This window comes from Megascapheus bottae, chromosome 5 (assembly GCF_031878675.1).
Source record: "Megascapheus bottae isolate mThoBot1 chromosome 5, mThoBot2.hap1, whole genome shotgun sequence".
NCBI lineage: Eukaryota > Metazoa > Chordata > Mammalia > Rodentia > Geomyidae > Megascapheus > Megascapheus bottae.
The window spans coordinates 19,682,702-19,706,745 of NC_143513.1; the positions used below are offsets into that span (position 1 = coordinate 19,682,702).

The following is a 24,044-nucleotide window of genomic DNA, read 5'->3' on the forward strand; positions in this document are numbered from 1 at the left end:
ACACACACACACACACACACACACACAGGGATTCCCTTAATGGGAGAAAATTAAATGTAATAGCTTAGTACAGCTTCATCTCCAATACTTATATTCCAGAATGAGGGTGTAATTTCTTGGTAGAGCACTTGCCTAGCATATGCAAGACCCTGAGTGTGATCCCCAGCCTCACAAGAAAGAAAACAAACCGAAAAACTTCTTTAAATACCTTCCACATCAAAAGGCAAGGTAGGCTAGCTAATCAGCCACGTATTGAAAGAAATATCTGAGAGATATTGAAATGAATTCCAGTAAATGGAAACAAGAGCTTTTATTCTTTTTTCTTTTGTTTTCTTTTTGTCTTATTTGTTTATCTATCTTTAGAAGGGCAAGGGGGCAAAGAAATGGAGGGACAGGGTGAATAAATGAAGCAGTGGTATTTACTAGACATTATGTTGAAAATGAACTACACAACTTTTAGGTGGGACCAGGAGGGGAAAAACTGGGAGACAGCAAGGGAAGGAATGAGATTGTCCAAAAATAAATGTTGTGAATACCTGACTTATGTAACAATAAACTCTCTGTACATCACCTTTATATAACAGTAATAAAAATTAAACAGCAAAATGTTGCTAAAGAAATTATTCTTCAAATTTAGATGACTATGGTACATACTAGCAAAATTTCTTTATATTATTGACCAATATAAACATTTTGGTAGTCCGATATATTTAGCACAGTCTGTTATCTTTCAGATCTTTCTAAAATGGTTCAGGCATACTACATAGAGAGAAAACACAGGTTTTCAAGTTGGCCATTAATCTGGACCAGGAAGACAAAGCTAAATTGAGGTTTTTGCTCAGTAGAGTATTTTTTTTGATTTTGTTTTTGTTTTCTGTTGTTTTAATCCTGGGGCTTGTACTCGGGGACTGGGCAGTGCCCTGGAGCTTCTTTTGATCAAGGTTATCACTCTACCACTTTAGCCACAGCTCCACTTCCATATTTTTGGTAGTTAATTGTAGATAAGAGTCCCAGAACATTCCTTCCCAGGCTGGTTTCAAACCCTGATCCTCAAATCTCAGCCTCCTGAATAGGTAGGATTATAGGCATGACATATTGGCACCTGACGGTAATCAACTCTTTTCATAGTTATAGACAAAGTTTATGGGAGTACTTCTCTAATTTATCTTTCTTTCCTTTTTCTTTTATTTCTTTTCCTTTCTTCCTTCCTGCCTGCCTGCTTGCCTGGCTGCCTGCCTGCTGCCTTTCCTTCTTTCCTTTGTTTTTGTTACTTTCTTTCTCTTGAAACAGCATCTCATTATATATCTTTGGCTGACCTGGAACTTAGGACTCTCCTGCCTCAGCTGATTCATCTTTAAAAACATTTGAAACCTTCTTGAAACAAAATGGCTCATTCCTGTAATATTAGCAACTCAGGAGGCTGAAACCTGGAGGATCATACTTTGAAGCCAATCTGAGTACCAAAGTCCTTAAGATTTCATTTAATCAACCAGAAAAATGTTGAACTGAAGGAATGACTCAAGTTGTAGAACACTAGCCGTGAGCTGAGAGCTGGAAACACTAACTTCAAGTCCTGTTACGAATATACATAAAAGAGAAATCTAGAAACCTAATTAGAATCTTGGACAAATTCTATGAAGCCAAGAGTTAAGATAAATGAATAGTATGACTTTGCCACTGACATCAGAGTGATACTGAATCTAAAATGAAAATTAAAACCATACAAGTGAAAAACACAAGAAAAACAAACAAAAAAACAAAACAAAACCAAAAGCTGGGCACTGATGGCTCATGCCTGTTGTAATCTAGCTATTCAGGAGAATGAGATCTGAGGATCCTAATTCAAAGACAGCCCAGTCCCTGAGACTCTTATCACCAGTAAACTACTCAGACAAGCCCAAAGTGGTGCTGTGTGTGGTTCAAGTGGTAGATTAGCCTTAAGTACTAAGAGGCTCAGATACAGCACCTAGGCTTTGTGTTCAAGTCCCAGGACCAGCAAAAAAAAAAAAAATGTAAAAGGTTAACACAAAAGTATCTAATAAGAAGAGTACACATTAGAAATGATGAGAAAAGGAGTACTTCAGGTGATTCTCCAGTTAGAATGCTTGTTTAAGGTGTTCAGAGCTCTGGATTCATCTCCAGCATCTCAAAGCAATTAAAATATAAAGTCTCAGTAAATAAAATGTGTGAAACTTGGTACTATTCTCGAAATAGTAAGGTGTTCTAACTCAGGAATCACCTGAAGGACTCCTTCAGGGGCAGAGGGCAGCTGTTAAGGATAAATAAGGGAACAGCCTGCTTGCTCTGTCTGCTTGCTGGCCAGATTTTTGGCTAATGGTATATCCTTCCCAGAAGTAAATTTTGCCTTGCTGAACAATTTTTTATTTTGTGTCTATTGTTATAACTCCAATGGTTCTTGGAGAGCATATTTATAACACCCTCCTCTGGTTAAGTTTCGTTCTTTAAATAAACTCTCCAAATATAAATTTCTGATAACTCTGTAATGTCACAAAATTTACCTTATTTACTTGAATCATGAAAGGCAATAATCATTTTGTTTCTTTTTTTTTTTTTTTGCCAGTCCTGGACTTGAGCTCAGGGCCTGAGCACTGTCCTTGGACTTTCTCAAGGCTAGAGCTCTACCACTTGAGCCTCAGCACCACTTCCAGCTTTTTCTATATATGTGGTACCAAGGAATCGAACCTGGGTCTTTGTGCATGCTAGGCAAGCACTTTAACCACTAGGCCGAACTCCTGGCCCCTCATTTTGTTTCTTTTTCTTTTTTTTTTTCTGCCGGTCCTGGGCTTGAGGTCAGGGCCTGAGCACTGTCCTTGGACTTTCTCAAGGCTAGAGCTCTACCACTTGAGCCTCAGCACCACTTCTGGCTTTTTTCTGTATATGTGGTACCGAGGAATTGAACCCAGGTCCTCATGCATGCTAGGCAAGCACTCTACCACTAGGCCAAACTCCCGACCCCTTGTTTCTTTTTTTCAAACAAAAACAAAGGTTTTTAAATACATACACACACACACACACACACACACACACACACACACACATTTTTGGGGGGGTCAGTTGTGAGGGACTTGAATTCTGAGCCTGGGCGATGTCCCTGAGCTCTTTAGCTCAAAGCTTCTGCCCTAACCCTTGAACCATGGGGCCACTCCCTGTTTTCTGGTGATTAATCAGAGAGGAGTATCACGTTCTTCAGTGCCCAGGATGGCTTTGCTGGCTTTGAACCAGATCCTCAAATCTCAGCCTCCTGAGTAGCTAGAATTACAGACATGAGCCACCACATCCAGCTCAAAGGCAATATTTTTATCGTAACACTAAAGCATCATGCAAAATTACAAAGGAGAAAATTTTCAATAAATCATAATTCTACCAATTAGGCTTGAGTATTATTAATATTTTGGTCAGTCAATGAACACAGGAAACATACCATATGGTATAGATGATTCATACCATACTAAATATGCTATTGAATGTTTGAATATTATTAAATGCTTACATATGTATTTATTTATTTACATGTTTATTCTACTTGAAGTATTGGGCATTAAACCCAGAAATCACACTTGCTAAGCAAGTGCTGTTAGCACTTGCTCTCAGCCATGCTCTTAGCCCTTAAATGCTCTTTTTTTTTTTCTATGTACATGGCTCCGAAGAGTTGAACCCAGGTCTTCGTGCATGCTAGGCAAGCACTCTACCACTAGGCCAAACTCCCAGCCTTAAATGCTCTTTCTAAAAAAATCATTTAATGTTTTGTTTGTTGTGATATTAGGATTTGGACTTTAAGTCTTGTTTTACTAATCAAGTGCTCTGCTACTTAAGCCTCATATCTGGCTTGTTTTGCTGTATTTATTTTTTAGATATAATCTTGTGTTTTTGCCTAGGTTAGGTTGGAGCACAACTGTCCTCCCTACAACTTCAAATGAAGCATGCCACCATGCTGCCTGGCTTATTGTTGACATAATTCTTTGCCCAAGCTGGTTTTAAACCACAATCCTTCAGATCTATGTCTCCCAAACAGCTGAAATTACAGGTATGAACTACTACAGCCAGGCCTTAAATTGTATTTTAAACCAATATATTTTTTTTTCTTTTTTGCCAGTCCTGGGGCTTGAACTCAGGGCCTAAGCACTGTTCTTGGGCTTTCTCAAGGGTACAGCTCTACCACTTGAGCCACAAAACCACTTCCGGCTTTTCTATGTATGTGGTACTGAGGAATCCAGTGCCCCCTTCCTTCCTCTCTTCCTGCATGCTAGGCAAGCACGCTCCCATTAGACCAAATTCCCAGCCCCTAAACCAATAAATTTTTTAGGTTCACATAATATAATTGTACTTTATTTAAACAACAGTTTAGGACAATTTTTAAAGCAAGAAAAAATTAGCTCTTGACACCAACTTAGAGCACATTGCAAAGTAATAAATAAAAGCAGACAACAACAATGAAAAGCTCAACCACATTCCAAAAGATAAAAAAGATCACAACCATTCCATTTTAGATATACAGTATAATCTTTTTTTTGATTTAAATATTCCATTAAAATGTTATTCAGCTTTACATTCTTCATCATATTTTTTGGGTACCATTTGTAAGGAGCTTTCTCTGTGCTAAGTAGGCTAAGCTTTGTATTAGTTTTACATTAGTTATGATTATACAAAAGGATTGGATTTGTAACTAACAATCCTACATTTACATATTTCAATGTTAAAAATATTTGAATTTGAATTTACCTTGAACAAATTTGACACAGTGATTGAAGAGAAACACTGGGCATATAGGTTAAGGCAGCATTGTAACACAATAAAAGGAATGTCAACACTTCAAACCTGAAGACAAATAAAAAAAAATTAACAAATCTTTAGAATTCTAGGAAGCTAAGCATGATAGGAGAGAGGACAGTTTTATCAGAATATATTTTGTAAGGGAACAGGCTTGTGCAATAAAGTATACCAATAAAGACTTGCCAAGTAACAGCCATACAAAGCTTCCTAAATAGTCAATTTTCCAGTTGACATCTGAAGCAAATTACAGTGACAAATCTCAATGTGTTTAACTGTCCTACAAAATGGCTCGGTATGCAAAATGTTGGTACATATAACTCATCACACTATTATCTTAAACCTACTAAAATAAATTTTAATCAGTGCAGTAGGATAGGAGTTTTATCTGCAGAATATACCTGTTCTGTGCTGTCAGCATCTCCCTCTGAGGGTGAGGCCCACTGTATACGACTTTTGACAAACCATGCTGCGACAGTGCACTCTCAGTCAGAGCCATGGAGCCTATGCTGGATGGCTAAAGAAAAAGATATTTGAAGAGAGAAAAATACAGCTATTCTGCTGCTGATGTGATATTTAAAATATACAAAACACAAAGAATGGCTACTATATCACAAAAATATTCAGACTGCCTACTAAATTTTCTAAGCATTTAATAAAAATTTAAAACCAAACGAATAATGATCAGTAACTTTCTCAAACTCCTCTGAGATTAAACAATTCAACACACACACACACACACACACACACACACACACACACACACACACACAGACTTCTCTATCACTAAAGACAGATAAGGAAATTCTAAATATCTAAAAGGAGTATTTGCTTTGTACTGCTTTCCAAGGTTAAGGTTTTGTTATGTAGCTCAGCTTAACTTCAAATTCACTAAGTAGTGGAGTTGGTCTCAAACTCTGGAGACTTCAGCCTCCAACTACCTCATGCTGGGACTATAGGCACATCCTCTTATACCAAGAAGGGAGCAATACTTTCAGTAGCTCTCTTATCATCAGATTTCAGTTCAAAGCTTAATGATTTTCACTTTTCATTTACTTTGGGATACAGGACATTTGGTGTGGTACTTTATAATTTTTGAAGTACTAATAAATTTATCTTTTTCCGTTTTCTCTAATATATAGCACTATCAATGATTAGGATATGATGAACTCACTTCGACAAAATGTTCACTTACTTCATGATAGACAGATGGTTTGGATAAAGATGGAATCGTAAAACTCAACACTTTGCTATGTCCCTGTTTGTCAACTATTTCCTATAAAAGTAAAAGAAAATATCTTAAAATATTTACCTTTTCACATATGTCACTTAAAAAATTAAATTGCTAGACCAGTTTTTAAAAAGACATGAGTAGAAAGAAATGTTAAAATCAATTTAAAACTTAAATATACACAGCATACTATTCTTAAACACACTATTCATAAACACCAATAGTTAAAATGTACAGCTTCCTCCACTTCTAAAACAGGACACACTAGAAGATGTAGCTCAGTGGTATAGCTCAGTAGTATACATGTGGAATCTGGGGATTAGTCACTAGCACTGTTTAGAAAAAGAATACTAAAAGAAAACTAACATTGTTTTCAGAATGGCTCACACATACAGAAGCTTAGTAATTATTGAACCTAATGCAAAAGGCTAAGTTTTCTAAATCAGTGATTTAAATATAGAATCTGACAAGAAAAGGATCCTAAATTTCTATCTTAAGTATAAATCTTATGAATAGGACATCATCATAATTAATATACAAAGTACTAGAAATATAAACTATATTTTAAACAAATGGCTTTAAGTCTGGATTTTATAGACCATGGGTGGTAAATACTAGACTAGATCTTTTCCCCTAAATTTTTGTGACGGTCAGGAAGAAAAACCTTATTAATAAGTTTAAGTGGACTTTTGTGCTACTTTACAGTTATCTTTATAAAAGTTTTAAAATGGTTCTGATGTTCAGCCTTCACTCAGTCTAGAAGGATATATTTACATAATCATATGTATGCCTTTTGAACTTCCATAAACAGTTATTTTCAGGAGAATGTATAGAAAACAAATATTAGATTTACTAAAATGAAAAGCAATTGTAAACATTATGCATTTGATTTTGTCAAAAAGCATTTTAGGAGCCCGGAGCATAGCCCAGTGGTAGAGTGCTCACATAGCATGCACAAAGTCCTGGGTTTGATTCCTCAGGACCACATACACAGAAAAAGTCAGAAGTGGTGAAGTGGCTCAAGTAGTAGAGCACTACCCTTGAACAAAAAGTGTCCAAAGTGCCCAGGACCAGAGTTCAAGCCCCAGGTCTGGCAAAGGAAAAAACAAGAACATTTTAGCACATGAAATACAAACCAAATTGTAAACTCCTAGGAGAAGAGCTTCGATACATCCACTGCTATGCACATTTCTGCTGGCTGAAACTGCAAGGTAGCACCAAATCAGTTCTGGGAGAAACTGCAGTGTAAATCGAAGCAACTGTTCCTCTCCACTACGATAGAATTCAAAGAGCTGGTGACAGACAGGTTCTAGCAGCTGTAAGAAAGACAAAATATGGATTCAAGAACTAGCCTATATTTGAATTATGCTGTTATTTAAATATATAAAAGTTTCTCAGATCGGTAACTACTATGAAAACATTTTAATCTTTTTGAATCAGTCTACACTGTGCTAAGCTATTTAATAAACATTTTAACCACTGGTGGGAAGGCTGTGTAATATAAATACATAAAGAAGCATCTGTAAACTAAAATACTCTATAACTCTACAGAATTATTATTATTATTATTTATTCATTTATTTTGTGGGTTCATAGGGCTTAAACTCTGGGCCTGGGTGCTGTCCCTTAGCTCTTCAGCCCCATTTCCTGTTTTGTTTTGTTTAGCAGGCATTAATTGAAGGTAAGTGCCCCAGGTTTTTTAGTGCCTGGGCTGGCTTTGAAGCACAATACTCAGATCCCAACCTCCTGAGTAGCTAGGATTACAGGTGTGAACCTCTGCACCCAGCAGAATTATTATTATTATTATTATTATTATTATTATTATTATTATTATTATTATTTTGCTAGTCCTGAGCTTGGGCTCAGGGCCTGAGCTTTGTCCTTGGTTTTTCTCAAGGCCAGAGCTCTACTACTTGAGCCTCAGCACCATGTCTGGCAGTTTTTCTATGTATGTGGTACCAAGGAATTGAACCCAGGTCCTCGTGCATACTAGGCAAGCACTCTACCACTAGAGTGCTGGCCCCAGAATTATTTTTAAGCCGTGTGTGTGTGTGTGTGTGTGCGTGCGCTGGGAACTCAGGGCTTGGGCACTGTCCCTGTGCTTTGTGTGGTCAAGGGTAACATTCTACCACTTAAGCTACAATTTCTAGCTTTTTGGTGGTTAGTTGGAGATAAAGTTTTTCAGGTTTTCCTCCTTGGGCTAGATTTGGACTGCAATCCTCAGATGTCAGTCTCCTGAATAGCTAGAATTACAGGCATGAACCATCAGTGCCTGGCTTTTTAACTTACTTTAAAAAATAGCTAAATTATGGTAAGTTTTGTCTTTAACATCCTATCTTTCTGGAAAATCACCTAATTTTCACAATGGCCTCCAAGAAGCATAAGAACATAAAACAAGAGAACCTAAAAGACCCTGAATAACAAAAGTCATCCTCAGCAAAAAGATCAACATTGGAGGTATCGCAACATTAAATTTTAATTTATACTACAGTGTCATAGTCATAAAAACTGCATGGTACACTGGCACACAAACAGTAGGAAGATAAACCGAACAGAATATATGACCTCAAAATAAGTCCAAACAGCTACAGCAATCTGTGACAAAAAAGCCAAAATTATACATTGGAGAAAAACTGACCCTTCAACAAATAATGATGAGAAAAATGGTTATTAACAAGTAGAAAACTGAAACTAGATCTATATTTCACTCTGTACAAAATTTAATCCAAAATGGATCAAAAGCTGGGCGTGGTGGCTCACGCCTGTAATTCTAGCTACTCAGGAGGCTGAGATTGAGGATCAATATTCAAAGCCAGCCTGGGCACAAAAGGACCAGAGATGGTAAATGTAACTGTAACCCTCTATACATTACTTCAATAATAAAAAATATAAAGAAAGAAAAACAAAAACAACAAAAAAGGACCTGATGGGCCAGGAGTCTGGCCTAGTGGTAGAGTGCTTGCCTAGCATGCACGAAGACCCAGGTTCGATTCCTCGGTACCACATACATAGAAAAAAGCCAGAAGTGGTGCTGAGGCTCAAGTGGTAGAGCTCTAGCCTTCAGAAAGTCCATGGACAGTGCGCAGGCCCTAAGCTCAAGCCTAGGACTGGCAAAAAAAAAAAAAAAAAAAAGGACCTGAGATTCTTTATCTCCAATTAACTTCTAGAAAATGGGAAGTGGGACTTGGCTCAAGGGTAGAGTGGTAGCCTTGAGCTGAAGAGCTCCAGGACAGAGCTCAGAGATAGTGCTAGAGTTCAAGCCCCAAGACCCCCCCCCCAAAAAAAGAATCAGATACATAGATATAAGCAACTATTTTCTGAATAAGACTCTAAATGCCCAAGAAATAAGAGCAGGAATTGGAAAATGAAATTGCATTACATTAAAAAGCTTCTGGTATGGCCAGGAGGGTGGCGTTGTGGTAGTAGAACGGTTGCCTAGCATGATGAAGCCCTGGGTTTGATTCCTTGGTACCACATACACAGAAAAGGCCAAAAGTGGTTCTGTGGCTCAAGTCATACAGCACTAGCCTTGAGGAAAGCCTAAGGACAGTGTTTAGAACTTGAGACCAAGCACCAGGATTGGCAAAAAAATAAAATAAAATAAAAAATAAAAAGGTTCCGCACACCAAAGGAAACAAACATCACAGTCAAGAGACAATCTGCAGAATGGAAAAAAAAAATTTCAGCTACTTAACAGACAAAAGACCAATATCAAGAGTATATAAAAAGTTAAAAATGAAACAACAAAGGAATAAATAATCTAATTAATAATGGATAAGTGAATTGAACAAATACTTCTTAGAACTACAAATGGTTAATAAATATATGAAGAAATGTCCAACATCCCTAGAGATAAGGTGATGCAAATCCAAACTACACTGAGGTCCCATCTTACACCAGTCAAGAGAGTATTCACCCAGAAAAGAAAAAAATAATGCTGGCAAGAAAACAGGGAAAAATTAAACTTTCCTACACTGCTGGTCAACTAGTCAACCAGTATGGACATTCATAAAAAAAATAAGAATAGACCCACCTTATGAGAGATGCTTACAAATTGTTGTTGTTAAATAGGCCTACATTCCCAACAACTAATGCATGAATAAAGAAAATGTGGGATATGTAAATTATGAAATTATGTGAAGAATGAAATTGTGATTTTTTTACAGGGACATGGATGCAACTGGAGAACAGCATATTGAGCAAGAGCTCAAAAAGACAAATATTGTATGCTTTAACTCATATATAGAAACAAGACCTAAAAAGATAATGATGATGATGATGGCAATATTGTGACTGTAAAAAGATATTCTTGGGGAGCAGAAGACAAGTGATAAGTGTATTGAGCTACTCAGGAGGCTGAAATCTGAGGACCTTGGTTCAAAGCCAGTCCAGAGACTAAAGACCATGTGATTCTCCTATTAAACTAGAAAACTGGAAGTGGTATTGTAGCTCAAGGGGTAAGGGAGTAGATAGCCTTGCAGCGATAGTGCCAAGGTCCAGAGTTCAAGGCCCAGACCGACAAATAAATAAATAAATAAAATAAGTCTGGGAGTTTGGCCTAGTGGTAGAGTGCTTGCCTAGCATGCACGAAGACCCGAGTTTGATTCCTCAGTACCACATACATAGAAAATGTGCCAGAAGTGGTGCTGTGGCTTAAGTGGTAGAGCTCTAGCCTTGAGAAAACCCAAGGACAAAAGCTCAGGCCCTGAGCACAAGCCCAGGACTGGCAAAAAAAAAATAGTTTAAGCAGTCTACCTATATATTCTATACAAATAAGCCTTGTAGAGGGAGAAAAAAAGGCAAGCCAAATACTGTTATACTGTTTATTTCAGTTACAGATCATTTCCTTGTTAATATAATACCTTTGGCATCTAAAATTTACAATACATTTTTAGTATAAATAGAATCTGAGCTATTCTCTACCCTCCTGCAGGAGAGATTAACTACTCAAATAACTAGACCTTTGTTGGATAGTTTTGTTCCAAAGGTACATGGATCTATTTAGGACTATACTCCAGAGTATATTACCTTACCACTGAATAATGGGATTAATGGTATTAGAAATCATTGCATCATCCACCAAACTCAACTACAAAAGTAATTAAGCAACTCAGATCCCAACTCTACTACTATAATTCTCTTCCTCTCTGCTCTTCCCATATTTAAGTTCTCAACATGTCCTTCCTAGGCTATCATCATAGAGAGATATTCTTGCTTTAAATTTTTCCATCCCCCAGTCTAAAATAATAATTTTTACAAAGCATTTTTTTCAGTACAAAAACCATCCAAACAGTTTAAGACAGAACTAGGCACACCATGGTAAAGTCTTAAAACTTCTTCTAGCTTTAGTTCTTTCTAATGTTATCCTTTTCATGTTAACTAACGTATTAGCCAATTTTTCTTTTTCCAAATGCCATATATTTTTATGTTCCATAGTACTTCCCATCCTTTTCTATATCTATTATGAATAATGATATGCAAAATCACAAGAATTTATAGTATAGATTATTACCTTTAATAAATTGTCTTACATATGAAATATGTAAAAACAATGTTAATAAAATCTTTAAAAAAATAAATTGGCTGCCTTAAAATGAGGAGGAGGGAGAAAGGCACCAGACAGATTAAACTATCTGCTACTTTTTAGAGTTTCCATATCCCTACAGCTTGGATTGTTTTGTTTTGTTTTAACTTACTACCAAAAAAGTATGTGTTTGTTCATTGTCTGTTCTGTGTTGGTATAACAAAGCAGCACAAACTGAGTAATTTATGAAGAACAGAAATATGTTCCCTCAATTTGGCAGGCTGGTAAGTTCAAGACCAAGGGATTTCTTCCTGCATCATTCCATAGCAGAAGGCACGAAGACAATAGACAGTTTATATTTTTACATTTAACAAATGAAAGTCAATCAACTGAATACCACTAAAACAATAAACTATAGAGTACTTACCTCACTTTGTGGCTCCTGGATAACTTTATAGAGAGATGAAACTAGAGAACTCTTGTCTTTCAGATTTGTGGCATAATTTTGTAAAGATGTTTCTGGTAGTGTCTAAACAAATTTAAAAATTGCATTTATTTTTATGAAATTCCAAAATATACAAATTTATACAGATATATCAGATAAGTTAGTGTCAAGAAACTGAATGTGGAAGAAAAGATTGGAAATGATTAACAGTTAAGGAGTTCATTCTTTCTCTCCTTTCTCTCCCTTTCTCCTTTCTTCGCTTCCTCCCTCCCTCCCTTCTTCCTTTCCTTTCTTTTGTGCCAGTCCTGTGGCTTGAACTTGGGCCTGGGCATTGTTCCTGAGACTTTCAGCTTTCTTGATAGTTAAGTGGAGAAAAGAGTCTTCTAGGCTTTCCTGCCTTGAAACTTCAGTCCTTAGATCTCAGCCCCCTGAGTAACTAGCATTACAGGAGTGAGCCATCAGTTCCCAGCTAAGGTGTTTCTAAGAATGTTGGAAATATTTTGGAATCACACAGTGTGAAGATACAGAATTTTGTGAATATACAAAATCCAATGTTGACTAAAAATACTCAACTCAATGTGATATGAGTTAGATCCCAGCAAGAAATTTAAAATAAAATTGAAAACATATCTCAAAATCAACATCAACACTTGGTGTTTAATCACAGTTTGGGATTATAAACAGAATGTGAGTCACACTGGTGATCAGTGACTAAGGTCTGTAATCCTCAGAAAGCTGAGATTTCAGGATGGAAGTTCAGAGCCTAGTGGGTCAGATAAATAGAGACGTTAAAGTGCAGCTCAAGTAGGAGAGCAGAAGACCCTGAGTTCAAGGTCTTATGCTAATCAAAGAAAGGGAGGGACGCAGGGGATGGTGGCTCACTATGTAATTCTAGCTACTCAGGAGGCTGCAATCTGAGGATCACGGTTCAAAGCCAGCCCGGCACTAAAGACCCAGAAACTCTTATTTCCAATTAATCACTAGGAAGGGGAAGTGGGAATGTGGTTCAAGGGGTAGGGCGGTAGCCTTGAGCTGAAGAGCTCAGGGTCAGTGCCTAGGCCCAGAGATCAAGCCCCGTGACCCACAAAAATAAATAAATAAATAAACAAACAAACAAATAAATCAATCAATCAATCAAAAGAAAGGGAGGAAGGGAGAGAAAGAAAAATGTATAAATCGTGTATAATGTAGAGATTTTTTTTTTGTGGAATCATGAGTAATAAATTTCATTAGCTATACTGATGCTGCTCTTTATATGAGGATCCCATAATGCTTCCAACTTAAAAGCCACAGGAGATCAGCTGATCATAAAACCTCTGAGTCCCAAATTAACTAAAAGCCACATGAGACTACTCTATCCTATCAAATGGGCAGGAAACATAACCTTTCTCAGAACTGAAGAAAATGATATCTACTTTATCAACAAACTAGTTCTCTTAATGACATTTAAAATTCAGACAGTTAAAGCTTGCCAGCACCACCTATCTAGGCAGAAGACTATGACCAGACAGGACAGAGAGGACTGGAAAGATATGCAAATGCAATAGTAAGACATATAAGTTTGGGTGGAATAAAAGCAGTAATATGAAAAAAAATCATCATCATCATCATCATCATATCATCATCATCACAGACTATCCTTCTAAAAACTATCATTTCTTGTGTAAGGATATTTGTCTCCTAAATTATCATTAGTTCTCACCCAAATTCCTTCCTGCCTTCAATAAACATCATACTTCAAGATATTCCTCATAGTCACTACTTCTTATATATCTTCTAATCCATTATTTCATCAGTTAACATGGACTTTGTATATAATTAGGCAAAAAAAATAAAACTACACAGTTGTTTTGTTTTGTTTTGTTTTTGTCAGTCATGGGACTTGAATTCTGGATCTGGGCACTGTCCCTGAGCTTCTCAGCTCAAGGCTACTGCCCTACCCCTTGAGCTACTTTTGGTTTTCTGGTTCTTAATTGGAGATAAAGAGTATCACGGATTTTAGTGCCCAGGCTGGCTTTGAACTGCCATCCTCAGATCACAGCCTTCTGAGTAGCTAGGATTCCAGGAGTGAGCCACCATGCCCAGCCACAAGTTTTTATAATAAGGATATTTGATTCATTTTTACTTTGGTGTGAGCTCCTAAAGGAGCATAACTGTCTTACCACCTCTCTCCATGCACATCACTCAGCCAAAGCCTCACATTCAAACCCATTGCTAAGTAAACATATTACAAAGAAAGAGAACAAGAAATAACTGCCACTGTTTGCACTCTAGAAGATTCCTTAAAAATAGGTCATAATTTGCTTTAAGTTATATAACTGAATAGATTTTCCTAGCATAAGAGAGTTCTTTTTGCCAAAAGGTAAGTAAATGTGAAAACTTTGAGAACCTTTTCCCATTCTCCAGAACAAAAAAGTATGGTCACTGCACTGTTTACATAAAGAAGAGATTATAACATTCTTCAATATTTCAAAAGCAAGTAACAAAAGCTCTCCAGGCAACATTCCATTTCTGTTATTTGATCAAGAGTAATGTAATACTGGGGAAATTTATGTGAAAGGGAACAGTAGTCAAGTAAACAGCAGATTTCTAATCCCTTCAATATAAATGAATCTAAACTATATGCATAAAATAGTCTACACATAAGCACATTAAACATCTAACATGTAGAGAATAATACAAATATATGTAAAATTTAAGAATAAGTGAACTAAAACATAAATATTTCAAAACTAACAAGTAAATAGAAAGAGTGTTATAAGAACTAAGATCACAAGTATCATTTTTAGTGTACATATGCATCACTTAAGCTTCTTGAAGTCTAAAACCATTTCTGTGATATAGCCGAAGCAAAAAGACAGCTTTTTGAAAAGTCAAGATCTAGAAACTATGCTGGACTAAAACTACCAAAACTAAACGAGAGTAAGAGTATCTTAAAAATCAGTATAGTGAATCAAAATAATTCTAAGATTCACTCCAATTAGAATGGCCATGATCAAGAAATCCAGTAACAACAGATGCTGGAAAGGATGTGGCCAGGAGGGATCACTACTACACTGTTGGTGGGAGTGCAAACTCATTCCACCACTACTGAAAGCAGTATGGCAGTTCCTCAAAAGACTAAACACAGAGCTCCACTATGACCCAGCAATTCCACTACCCAATCATCCAGAAACAAGGACATACTAAACCCACGATGAACAATGTTCATTGCAGCACTATTTACCATAGCAAAGATAGGGAACCAACCCAGATGTCCCTCAGTTGATGAGTGGATCAACAAGATGTATTTATACTCAATGGAATTCTATGCTGCTGTCAGAAAGAATGGCATTACCCCATTTGTAAGGAAATGGAAAGACTTAGAAAAAAACATATTAAATGAAGTAAGCCAGACTCAAAGGAACATAGGCTCAATGGTTTCCCTCATTTGTCATAATCAGTGGAAACCTTGGGCTCTCCTAGCAGAGATTTACAATAGAACAAAACCTAGATATATAAGGCCATACAGAATAAGGCTAAAGGAAAGGATCTCCAGGATAAGGAAACAAAAGCCATATTATGAATGATTGTTGTCCTTAATGTACTATGTTATCTTTCATCTCTTTTGCTGTCCCTTGGTTATCTCATATTGTTACAATATTGTACCTTGTTATCTGATATATTGTATCTATGTGTATTTGGTTATTTGAAATCGGATAGGGAAGGGGGGAAAACAAGATGAGGGGCGGAGGTGGGGGTGATGTAACGGGAACCAAGACACGAGAAAGGGTATCAATGTTTGTGAAGAAATGTACCTTCTAGCTGGTGAATATAATGTAACCCTTCTATTAATTACAATAAAAAATATGTGGAAAAAAAACCAGTGCAGTGACTATTATATTTTAATCATAATTCCATCATTATTTCATTTATGGATGTTGATGGAGTAAGTTCATTTTGTCAATAGATAGAGAGGAGATATAAGCATTATGTTTACAAATGGTACTTGAAAAAACAAGATCTCAAAGGGCCAAATGAAATTAAGTATTGCTTAAATTTCCACTAGTATACTAGTACTAATACTAGTTCCAAGTTATTGGCGTTCTTAATTACCAGCTAAGGTTTCTCAGGCATGGAGATAATAGGTAATAATGGAAATTATATGCAATGCTTCTTGGAAAAATTTGAAGACAGATGCTCCACATTAAAGTATCATTTGGGCAGATTATTTTTTTAATGTAATGTAATGTATGGGGGTTGCATGAAAGAGGATTAATGAAGATTGACAGATGGGTGAAGAACCAAAAACTAAAGAGCCCTGTTCAACAGTATCACACATAAGACTGGATTTTAAGTAATGTATTGAGACACAATGACAAGAAAACTGAAAAATTAGGAGTCTAGACATGTTAGATAAATATGCACACAGCATTAAGAAAAATATAATGCAATCTAAAAGGTAATATTGTACAACTGAGTCGTTGGAAAAATAGATATTACTAACAAAATCCTAATCACTGTTGACATATAAGATAAACATAATTGGAAAAACTAGATAGAGGACATACAGGTTTGTTTTCTTTCTTTCTTTCTTTCTTTCTTTCTTTCTTTCTTTCTTTCTTTCTTTCTTTCTTTTTTGGGTGGATCATGGGGCTTGAACTCGGCCTGGGCACTGTCCCTGAGCTCTTCAGCTCAAGGCTACTGCCCTAACTCTGGGCCTGGGCATTGTCCCTGAGCTCTTCAGCTCAAGGCTACCACACCCTACCCTTGAGCCAAGCCCCACTTCCCATTTTCTAGAGGTTAGTTGAAGATAAGAGACTCGGGTCCTTTCGTGCCCGGGCTGGCAGAACCTTGATCCTCAGAGCTCAGCCTCCTGAGTAGCTAGGGTTACAGGCATGAGCTACCACACCCAGTGACATATAGCAAGTGTTTTTTTAAAATTTAAAATTTGCACAAAGCAAATTGTGTTGTTTCTGTGTTTTTGAGACTGTTAAGTAAGATTATGAGGTTCAGAGTTCAAACTGTGATCATGAAACAAGGGAAAGTTAAAATCATTTTCAGCATCAATCTATTTCAATTTTTTCTGAAGCTAATCAGGCCTGGAGAGGCCAAAAAACCAAAATGACCAAGTAGGAGAATCAGGATTCACAGGGTGGTCAACTTTTACCTGCTTAATTGACCATGATGATCTCGTCTTCATCAGCACCATGGTTATATTATTAAACCAAACAGACCTTTGTAAAACTATGTACATATCTCAAAACCTCCTTTCTTAAACTTTATAACTGTATATAATTTTAACATCATGATCATTTCAAATGACAAGATATTCTAATTTCCAGAGAACAGCAGATCTGTTCCCAAGCTTTTTTCTATCTTATGTTTCCTCTGGTGTATTGCTGATTCAGCCTGGATAATCTTTGTTCTCCTTTATTAAACACAAAGCTGAATTCAACACACATTAACATGAATCAGAATTAATATTCAAAATCCTTTTCAGGAAGGCCTAGCAAATTAACCAAGAAATATGAAGTACCTTTCCTGGAATTAGTTATAATATGACTTGAAGATAATTTTAAACACTTATTCTAAATAGATTTTTTTTTGAATTACAGGGTCACATTTTAATTCCTGAATTAATTAATATCACAAGTATAAAATAAGTACAGTCGTAGTTTTAATACAAAATAAACATCTGTTTTATGCAAAAAACTATACTTCATATTTACACAGACAGCCAATCTTTTCCAAACAATACCCAAATTAAAATTAACTACAAAATTTCCAAACAGGGAAAACTGCTTCAGTTAAGCTACTCTGGGGAAATGGACCCATAACATATTATAAAAGGTGATCTAAAGACTGTAACTGGAATTACTATTTTTTTAATTTTTCCCAATGCTCATTATTAAATTGTAGTTTGGGGACATTTTTTCCATCTTAGCATGATCTCACATCATAGATGAACAAAGTAACATTAAAATATCTAAATAGATATTTTTTATATACCAACAGTGATTAAACCAGGATTTCATATTAAGATTTTGTAAATAGTCTAATTTACATCTTTTCAATGATTTGTTGATTGAAAACTGAATGCAATTAAACCTGAGGGATTAAGAAGAAACCATGCTTTTTTAGTTCCATATAGTTCTCCCTCCCAATGGAAAAGTATCTTTGCCATTGCTACCCAAATTATAATAATATATGCCTTATTGAAAAAACATTAGCTAATAGTATTTTTATGCACTAATACTTGGTTTCTTTTAGTGGAAGATGGTATTTAAAAAATAAGACTGAGGTGCTTGGAGCACTCATTGCTACCACAATGCCAGTTACAATGTCCTCTCTGTGAACAATGCTTGAAAATATATGCATGCATGTATGTGCCAACACATGTGTGTTGGTACTTATTTAGAACCCATAGATTCATACTGATTCTTTCAATTTCAATCTAATATCTTAAGTTTTTTCTGGACAGTTACACCAATTTCTTGTTTGTAATTCTTTTCTCAGACAGACAGAAACAGAATTCCTACCATCCTCAATATCTATGCTTTTTTGCTCAATTATCTTATTAACCAATATAACCCAGTCTACCAATGCAACCTCTGGGTAGTTCTTATACCTGTCACTTTTGTAGCCCTTCTCCACTATCCACCTTCTTCCCTCAGATAAAGGCACATCACTGCTAATATTGCTAGACTGTCCTTTTTTCTCCTCACTGTACTTGCTAGATGTCTACATCTGAAGGCATGAGTGGGGGAAAAAAACAGACAGATGAACAAGAAAGGGAAGCAGTTATGATTTTCAGTGCTTTGCCTTTATAGTTAATCCCTTCCTTGTGACTGATCACCCCACTCCCACTCCCATCTTCAACAGATTTTTTTTTTGGTGGGGGGGGGCATGGGACTTTATCTCTGAGCCTGGGCACTGTCCCTGAGCTCTTCAGCTCAAGGCTACCGCCCTAGCCTTGATCCAAGCCCCACTTCCCATTTTCTAGAAGTTAATTGGAGATAAGAGTCTCATGTTCTTTAGTGCCCAGGCTGGCTTATGAGTAACTAGAATTACAGGTATGAGCCACCATGCCCAGCTTAACATATCTTCTTTCTACAACATGCTATATTACCTTTTCTAAATTTGACTTCATTATTAAACCTAAGTGCCTACAAAGAAATGATACTCAATCATCAAACTTGCCAATTTCATCATTAACCTTCCACCTCCCATAAACACAAAAAAATCAAGAAACAGTGTAGCACACCATATTAAACTCCTTTGAAGCAGGGGAGAAAGCATAAACATAGGAGAAATGTGGATACAAAATTTAATCATACTATAGTTGGTGATATGTAGAAAATACATAGACAGTGCACCTTCATAGCATTCAACATTACTTCATAACTTATAGAAGACACCAAAAGATGCTAAATTCATGACTAACAAAAGCTAAGAACAACAACCACAAAGATAAACCTCTAGTTTCCATATCCTGGAGTTCATATCACTTAGCCTCATGCTATATGGACATACATAGCTTTTGAGCTATTATGATCCTATGTTGGGAGAATCCTAAACATATACTAATAGTTACAAATGAGGGAAACCATGGAGCCCATGTTTCTTTGGGTCTGTGTGAAGCTATTTATTTTTTTTCTTCTTTTCCCCCTAAGGTTTATCTCAAGTTGTTACTGTATCTGACTTTGGTACTTGGTATATTGTATATACAATTATTAGTGTATTTGAAAGTGAGAAGGTAAGGGAAAAACAAGATGAGTGGGAGGGGTGAGGAGAGGGAAAGTGGGAGAAAAACATAGGAAGGGGTAACAATGTTCAAGAAGTAATGTACCCACTACTTGATAAATGTAACTGCAACCCCTGTGTACATCGCCCCAACAATAAAAGATTTTTTTTTAAAAAAAGGTAGGAAAGTAAAATCTACCCAACCTAGAAAATATTGCTTCTCCAACTGAAAAATGTCATAACCATCTCTTTTTTTTTAGAGAGAGACTATTATATTCTTTTTACTGAGAAGCCTGGCTATCTAAAATCATCATTACCAAAACTTTGTTGTTTTAAACATGTATCAGAATGAAATACTTTCTATTTGTCTGCAGGCTTTAAGTCACTCTGACACAGACAGACAAGTAGCTTTGGTTTCCATTATAGCTACAAAGGCTTCAGATAAGGACTTTTCTGAGTACAGATTTCAAATCCATGTTACTTTTATATTCTCACGACAACAGGATAGTGGGTCCTCTTTGAAATTCACCCCATTACACACAGTTCTGCTTTGAGTGCTATCCTTCCAAAAGCAGTACTAATTTTCTCTTTTCTTTGTCTGATGAGATGTTTCGATTACAACTGTTGAGTTAAGTCTCTCGCATTTTATCAAACCTGTAAGTTTGACACTATGCTGGATGTTTGCCCCCAGTGTCTTAGACTGATTTAACTAGATAAAATCAAAGTGATATTTGCTGCTCATTTTTAAATTTGTGTGGTCTATGATCATGAATTTCCCCTAATTACAGGTCACCATAAGAAGAGAAAAAATGAATTGGTTGGTTTAAGAAATATAATTTTAGCTATCATAGAGAAGTTATGAGAAAAAAATCTAAATTGTACTTTCTTCAGCACTGAATCACAAGTTACATAGATAATATAGCTATTGAAGTAGCCATTTAAAGATTCATGAATAAAAATTTAGGCAGATATCTTCCCATCCTCTCTTCATTGTCAATCACGGCCAGTTCCACTGCCCTTACTCCCACCCTGGGAGAACTATTTTGACAATAAACCATTGATGATCATTAGCAAGTGACATCAACATTCATAAACATTCTTGGTGGTGCTGCCCAGAGATGGAGAATAAACAAATGAGCAAATGGACAATTTGGAAGAACAAGGAATTAATTCATTAGAAAAGATTACTAAAATAGATCCACATTCAGATATATTAGAACATTCTTTCATACCTATTGAGTTGTTGTTTGTTTGTTTGTTTGTTTTGTAGGTCATGGGGCTTGAACTCTTGGGCCTGGGCACTGTCCCTGAGCTCTTCAGCTCAAGGCTACCACCCTACCCCCTGATCCACAGCACCACTTCCTATTTTCTAGAGGTTAATTGGAGATAACAGTCTCATGTTCTTTAGTTCTTTAGTACCCGGGCTGGCTTTGAACTACAATCCTCAAATCTCAGCTTCCTGAGTAGCTAGGATTACAGGCGTGAGCCACTCCACCTAGCTTCCTGCTAGTTTTTCAGCCATAAAAATTTAAAGCAACTTTCTTTAGAATACAATTACTAAAAGAGTCACTATTACCTTAAACTCTGATAACCATTCCTCCACAATCCCTTTCTCTGAAGTGAACATCTTTCCACATCTGTTCCAAACCTTCAACCTGAAAATAGAAAAATGTTATACATTTGAATACATTTTATTATTTTGCATAGAAGTACTCTTTTGAAGTTATCTTTCATTTTGAAATTGAGATAATTTCTAATATAAGTTACTACATTCATTTATAAACCAGTGAGCACAAACAAGTCTTTTTTTTTTTTTTTTTGCCAGTCCTGGGGCTTGAACTCAGGGCCTGGGCTCTGTCCTTGGACACTTTTTGCTCAAGACTAAAACTCTGTCACTTGAGCCACAGCACCACTTCTGGCTTTTTCTGTGTATCTGGTTATGGGGAATCGAACCAAGGACTTCATGCATGTTAGGCAAGCGTGATACCACTAGGCTACACACCCCGTCCACAAACAAGTCTTAAATAAAATAATTTTTACAAGCATGTGTGTGCCTATGTTGGGGCTTGAACTCAGGGCCTGGATAATGTCCTTGAACTTTTTTCCTCAAGAGTAGATCTCTACCACTTTAGCCATAGAGCTAATTGGTGGTTAATTGGAAATAAGAGTCTCAGTCTTTCCTGCTTGTGTTAGAAATCCTCAATCCTCAGATCTCAGCCTCCTGAGTAGTAGGATTATAAGTGTGAACACCCAACATTAAATAAAATAATTTTAATTAAAGTTTAAATATCACAATATGATGTAAGTAGCTCAAAAATTTCCATTCAACTCTCAGAAATGCCAACTGAAAAACACATTGAAAATTTTCCACACTTTTAATTAAATAATTTCAAAAAGACCATTCATATTAAAATTTCATAAGACATTCAGAAATTATGCAAATATAAACAGATTCACTCAAAATTAGCCTATGAGGATGGGCATTAAAATAACTTAATTTGGGGCAGGGAGTTTGGCCTAGTGGTAGAGTGCTTGCCTAGCATGCACAAAGACCAAGGTTCAATTCCTTTGTATCACATACACATAAAAAGCCAGAAGGTGCTGTGGCTCAAGTGCTAGAGTGCCAGCCTTGGAGAAAGCCCAAGAACAATGCTCAGGCCCTGAGTTCAAGTTTCAGGACTGGAAAAAAAACTTGATTTATTTTTCAGTTCTTTACCTTGATAGTTATCAAGGGAAGCCATTTGGTTTCTTGACAGATTAATATTAGTTTTTAAAAAGTAAAAGAGACAATACCTAGGATACAGACTCTATTCACCAATATTTATTTAGAAGGGTGGTCTTTATAAACATAAACATGAAATAAAAGCAAGCTAAAGGAACTATAAAGCATTTCTATCTCAAGCAAAAACTTTTGAAAGCATTGTCTCTTTCTTAACCAATCCAACTATATGGTAAACCTAGAAACTTGTTTTCTCTTCTTTTTTTCTTTTTCTTTTCTTTTCTTTTTTTTTTTTGCCAGTCCTGGGCCTTGAACTCAGGACCTGAGCACTGTCCTTGGGCTTTCTCAAGGCTAGAGCTCTACCATAGCACCACTTCTGCCTTTTTTCTATGTATGTGGTACCAAGGAATTGAACCCGGGTCTTTGTGCATGCTAGGCAAGCACTCTACCACTAGGTCAAACTCCCAGTCCCTAGAAACTTGTTTTATGGGGGAAAACTTTATTATTCTTAACAGCTGGTTTAGGCACAAATTCTATATTAAGTTTCTTAATTTCCATGAGTATTATATTGTAGCAGAAACTATGGCAGAACTGCCAAAAACTGAATCCTGATTCTATTGCTTACTTTTAGTATAATTTTGCACAAGGCATTTACTTTTTTTAATCATTGAAAAAGGTATAGCCACAGAACCTATTTCTTAGAATTACTGTAAGGATTAAATTTTAATATGCAAAGCAATAAAATGATAGACATTACTCACAATTATATATTATGGTCACATATATTATATATGACAAAATCTCATATCCAGAACATATAATGATTACTTACAAATTAAGAAAAAGGCAGAAAATATAATAGGAAAAATCAAGTAGAAACAACACACAAAAAAATCATCAACTTTGTTAAAAAGTCAATTAAGACACACAATAAAATTCACTGTGCAAACACACACATGAATACACAAATACACATGGCTGGAATGAAAGATAATACCAAATGCTGAAAAAGATAAAGCATCAGAATATATGCATATAATGAATGTAAATTGGTACAATATTTTGGAACTCTGACAGTTCATATCCTCCAAATTTTAATGCGTATTATTCTATGTACCAACAATTTCATCCATAAAAATATCCCACAATATAAATGTTCATTGATATACTCTGAAATATGTTCAGGACAGTTCATAGGAAAAGTATGTACATTTGGTGGGAATTCATCAAGGAAGACATGTACACATTACTTGTGCATTATTTTTCTTTTTGTTTTTTTTGTTCCCAGTCCTGGAGCTTGAACTCAGGGCCTGGGCACTGTCCTTATGCTTCCTCAAGGCTAGTGCTCTATCATTTGAGCAACAGCACCGCCTCTGGCTTTTTCTACATATATGGTTCTGGGGAGTCGAACCCACGGCTTTGTGCATGCTAGGCAAGCACTCTTCACTAGGCCACACTCCTGGCCCAACTTGTGCATTTTTTTCTGTGTGTATATTGTGAATTAGTAATCTAAGCCTCTTAGCTTCTACCTGAAAAAGATCAGATGTGCTTCCCTCCTTGTATTCAGGAAGAGTTTTCCTTCCACGAATGCACAAGTGAATATTCACTTGTT

At 36.2% G+C, this 24,044-nt stretch overlaps 1 protein-coding gene across 7 annotated transcripts in view; it reads right to left on the reverse strand.

The window, feature by feature from the left end:
* Hycc1 (hyccin PI4KA lipid kinase complex subunit 1) overlaps positions 1 to 24,044 on the reverse strand; it is a 153,684-nt gene that overhangs the window by 46,876 nt on the left and 82,764 nt on the right. For all 7 annotated transcript variants that reach the window (XR_016535498.1, XM_090332752.1, XM_090332751.1 and 4 more), the window contains 6 exons: positions 21,290 to 21,368; positions 11,971 to 12,072; positions 7,156 to 7,335; positions 5,984 to 6,064; positions 5,190 to 5,305; positions 4,741 to 4,836 (listed from right to left, as the gene is read on the reverse strand). Coding sequence is in view for 6 of the 7 variants with exons in the window: in XM_090332752.1 (XP_090188878.1) it covers positions 4,741 to 4,836; positions 5,190 to 5,305; positions 5,984 to 6,064; positions 7,156 to 7,335; positions 11,971 to 12,072; positions 21,290 to 21,368 (654 nt within the window). In the remaining variant the exon portion in view is untranslated. The remainder of the gene's footprint in view (positions 1 to 4,740; positions 4,837 to 5,189; positions 5,306 to 5,983; positions 6,065 to 7,155; positions 7,336 to 11,970; positions 12,073 to 21,289; positions 21,369 to 24,044) is intronic.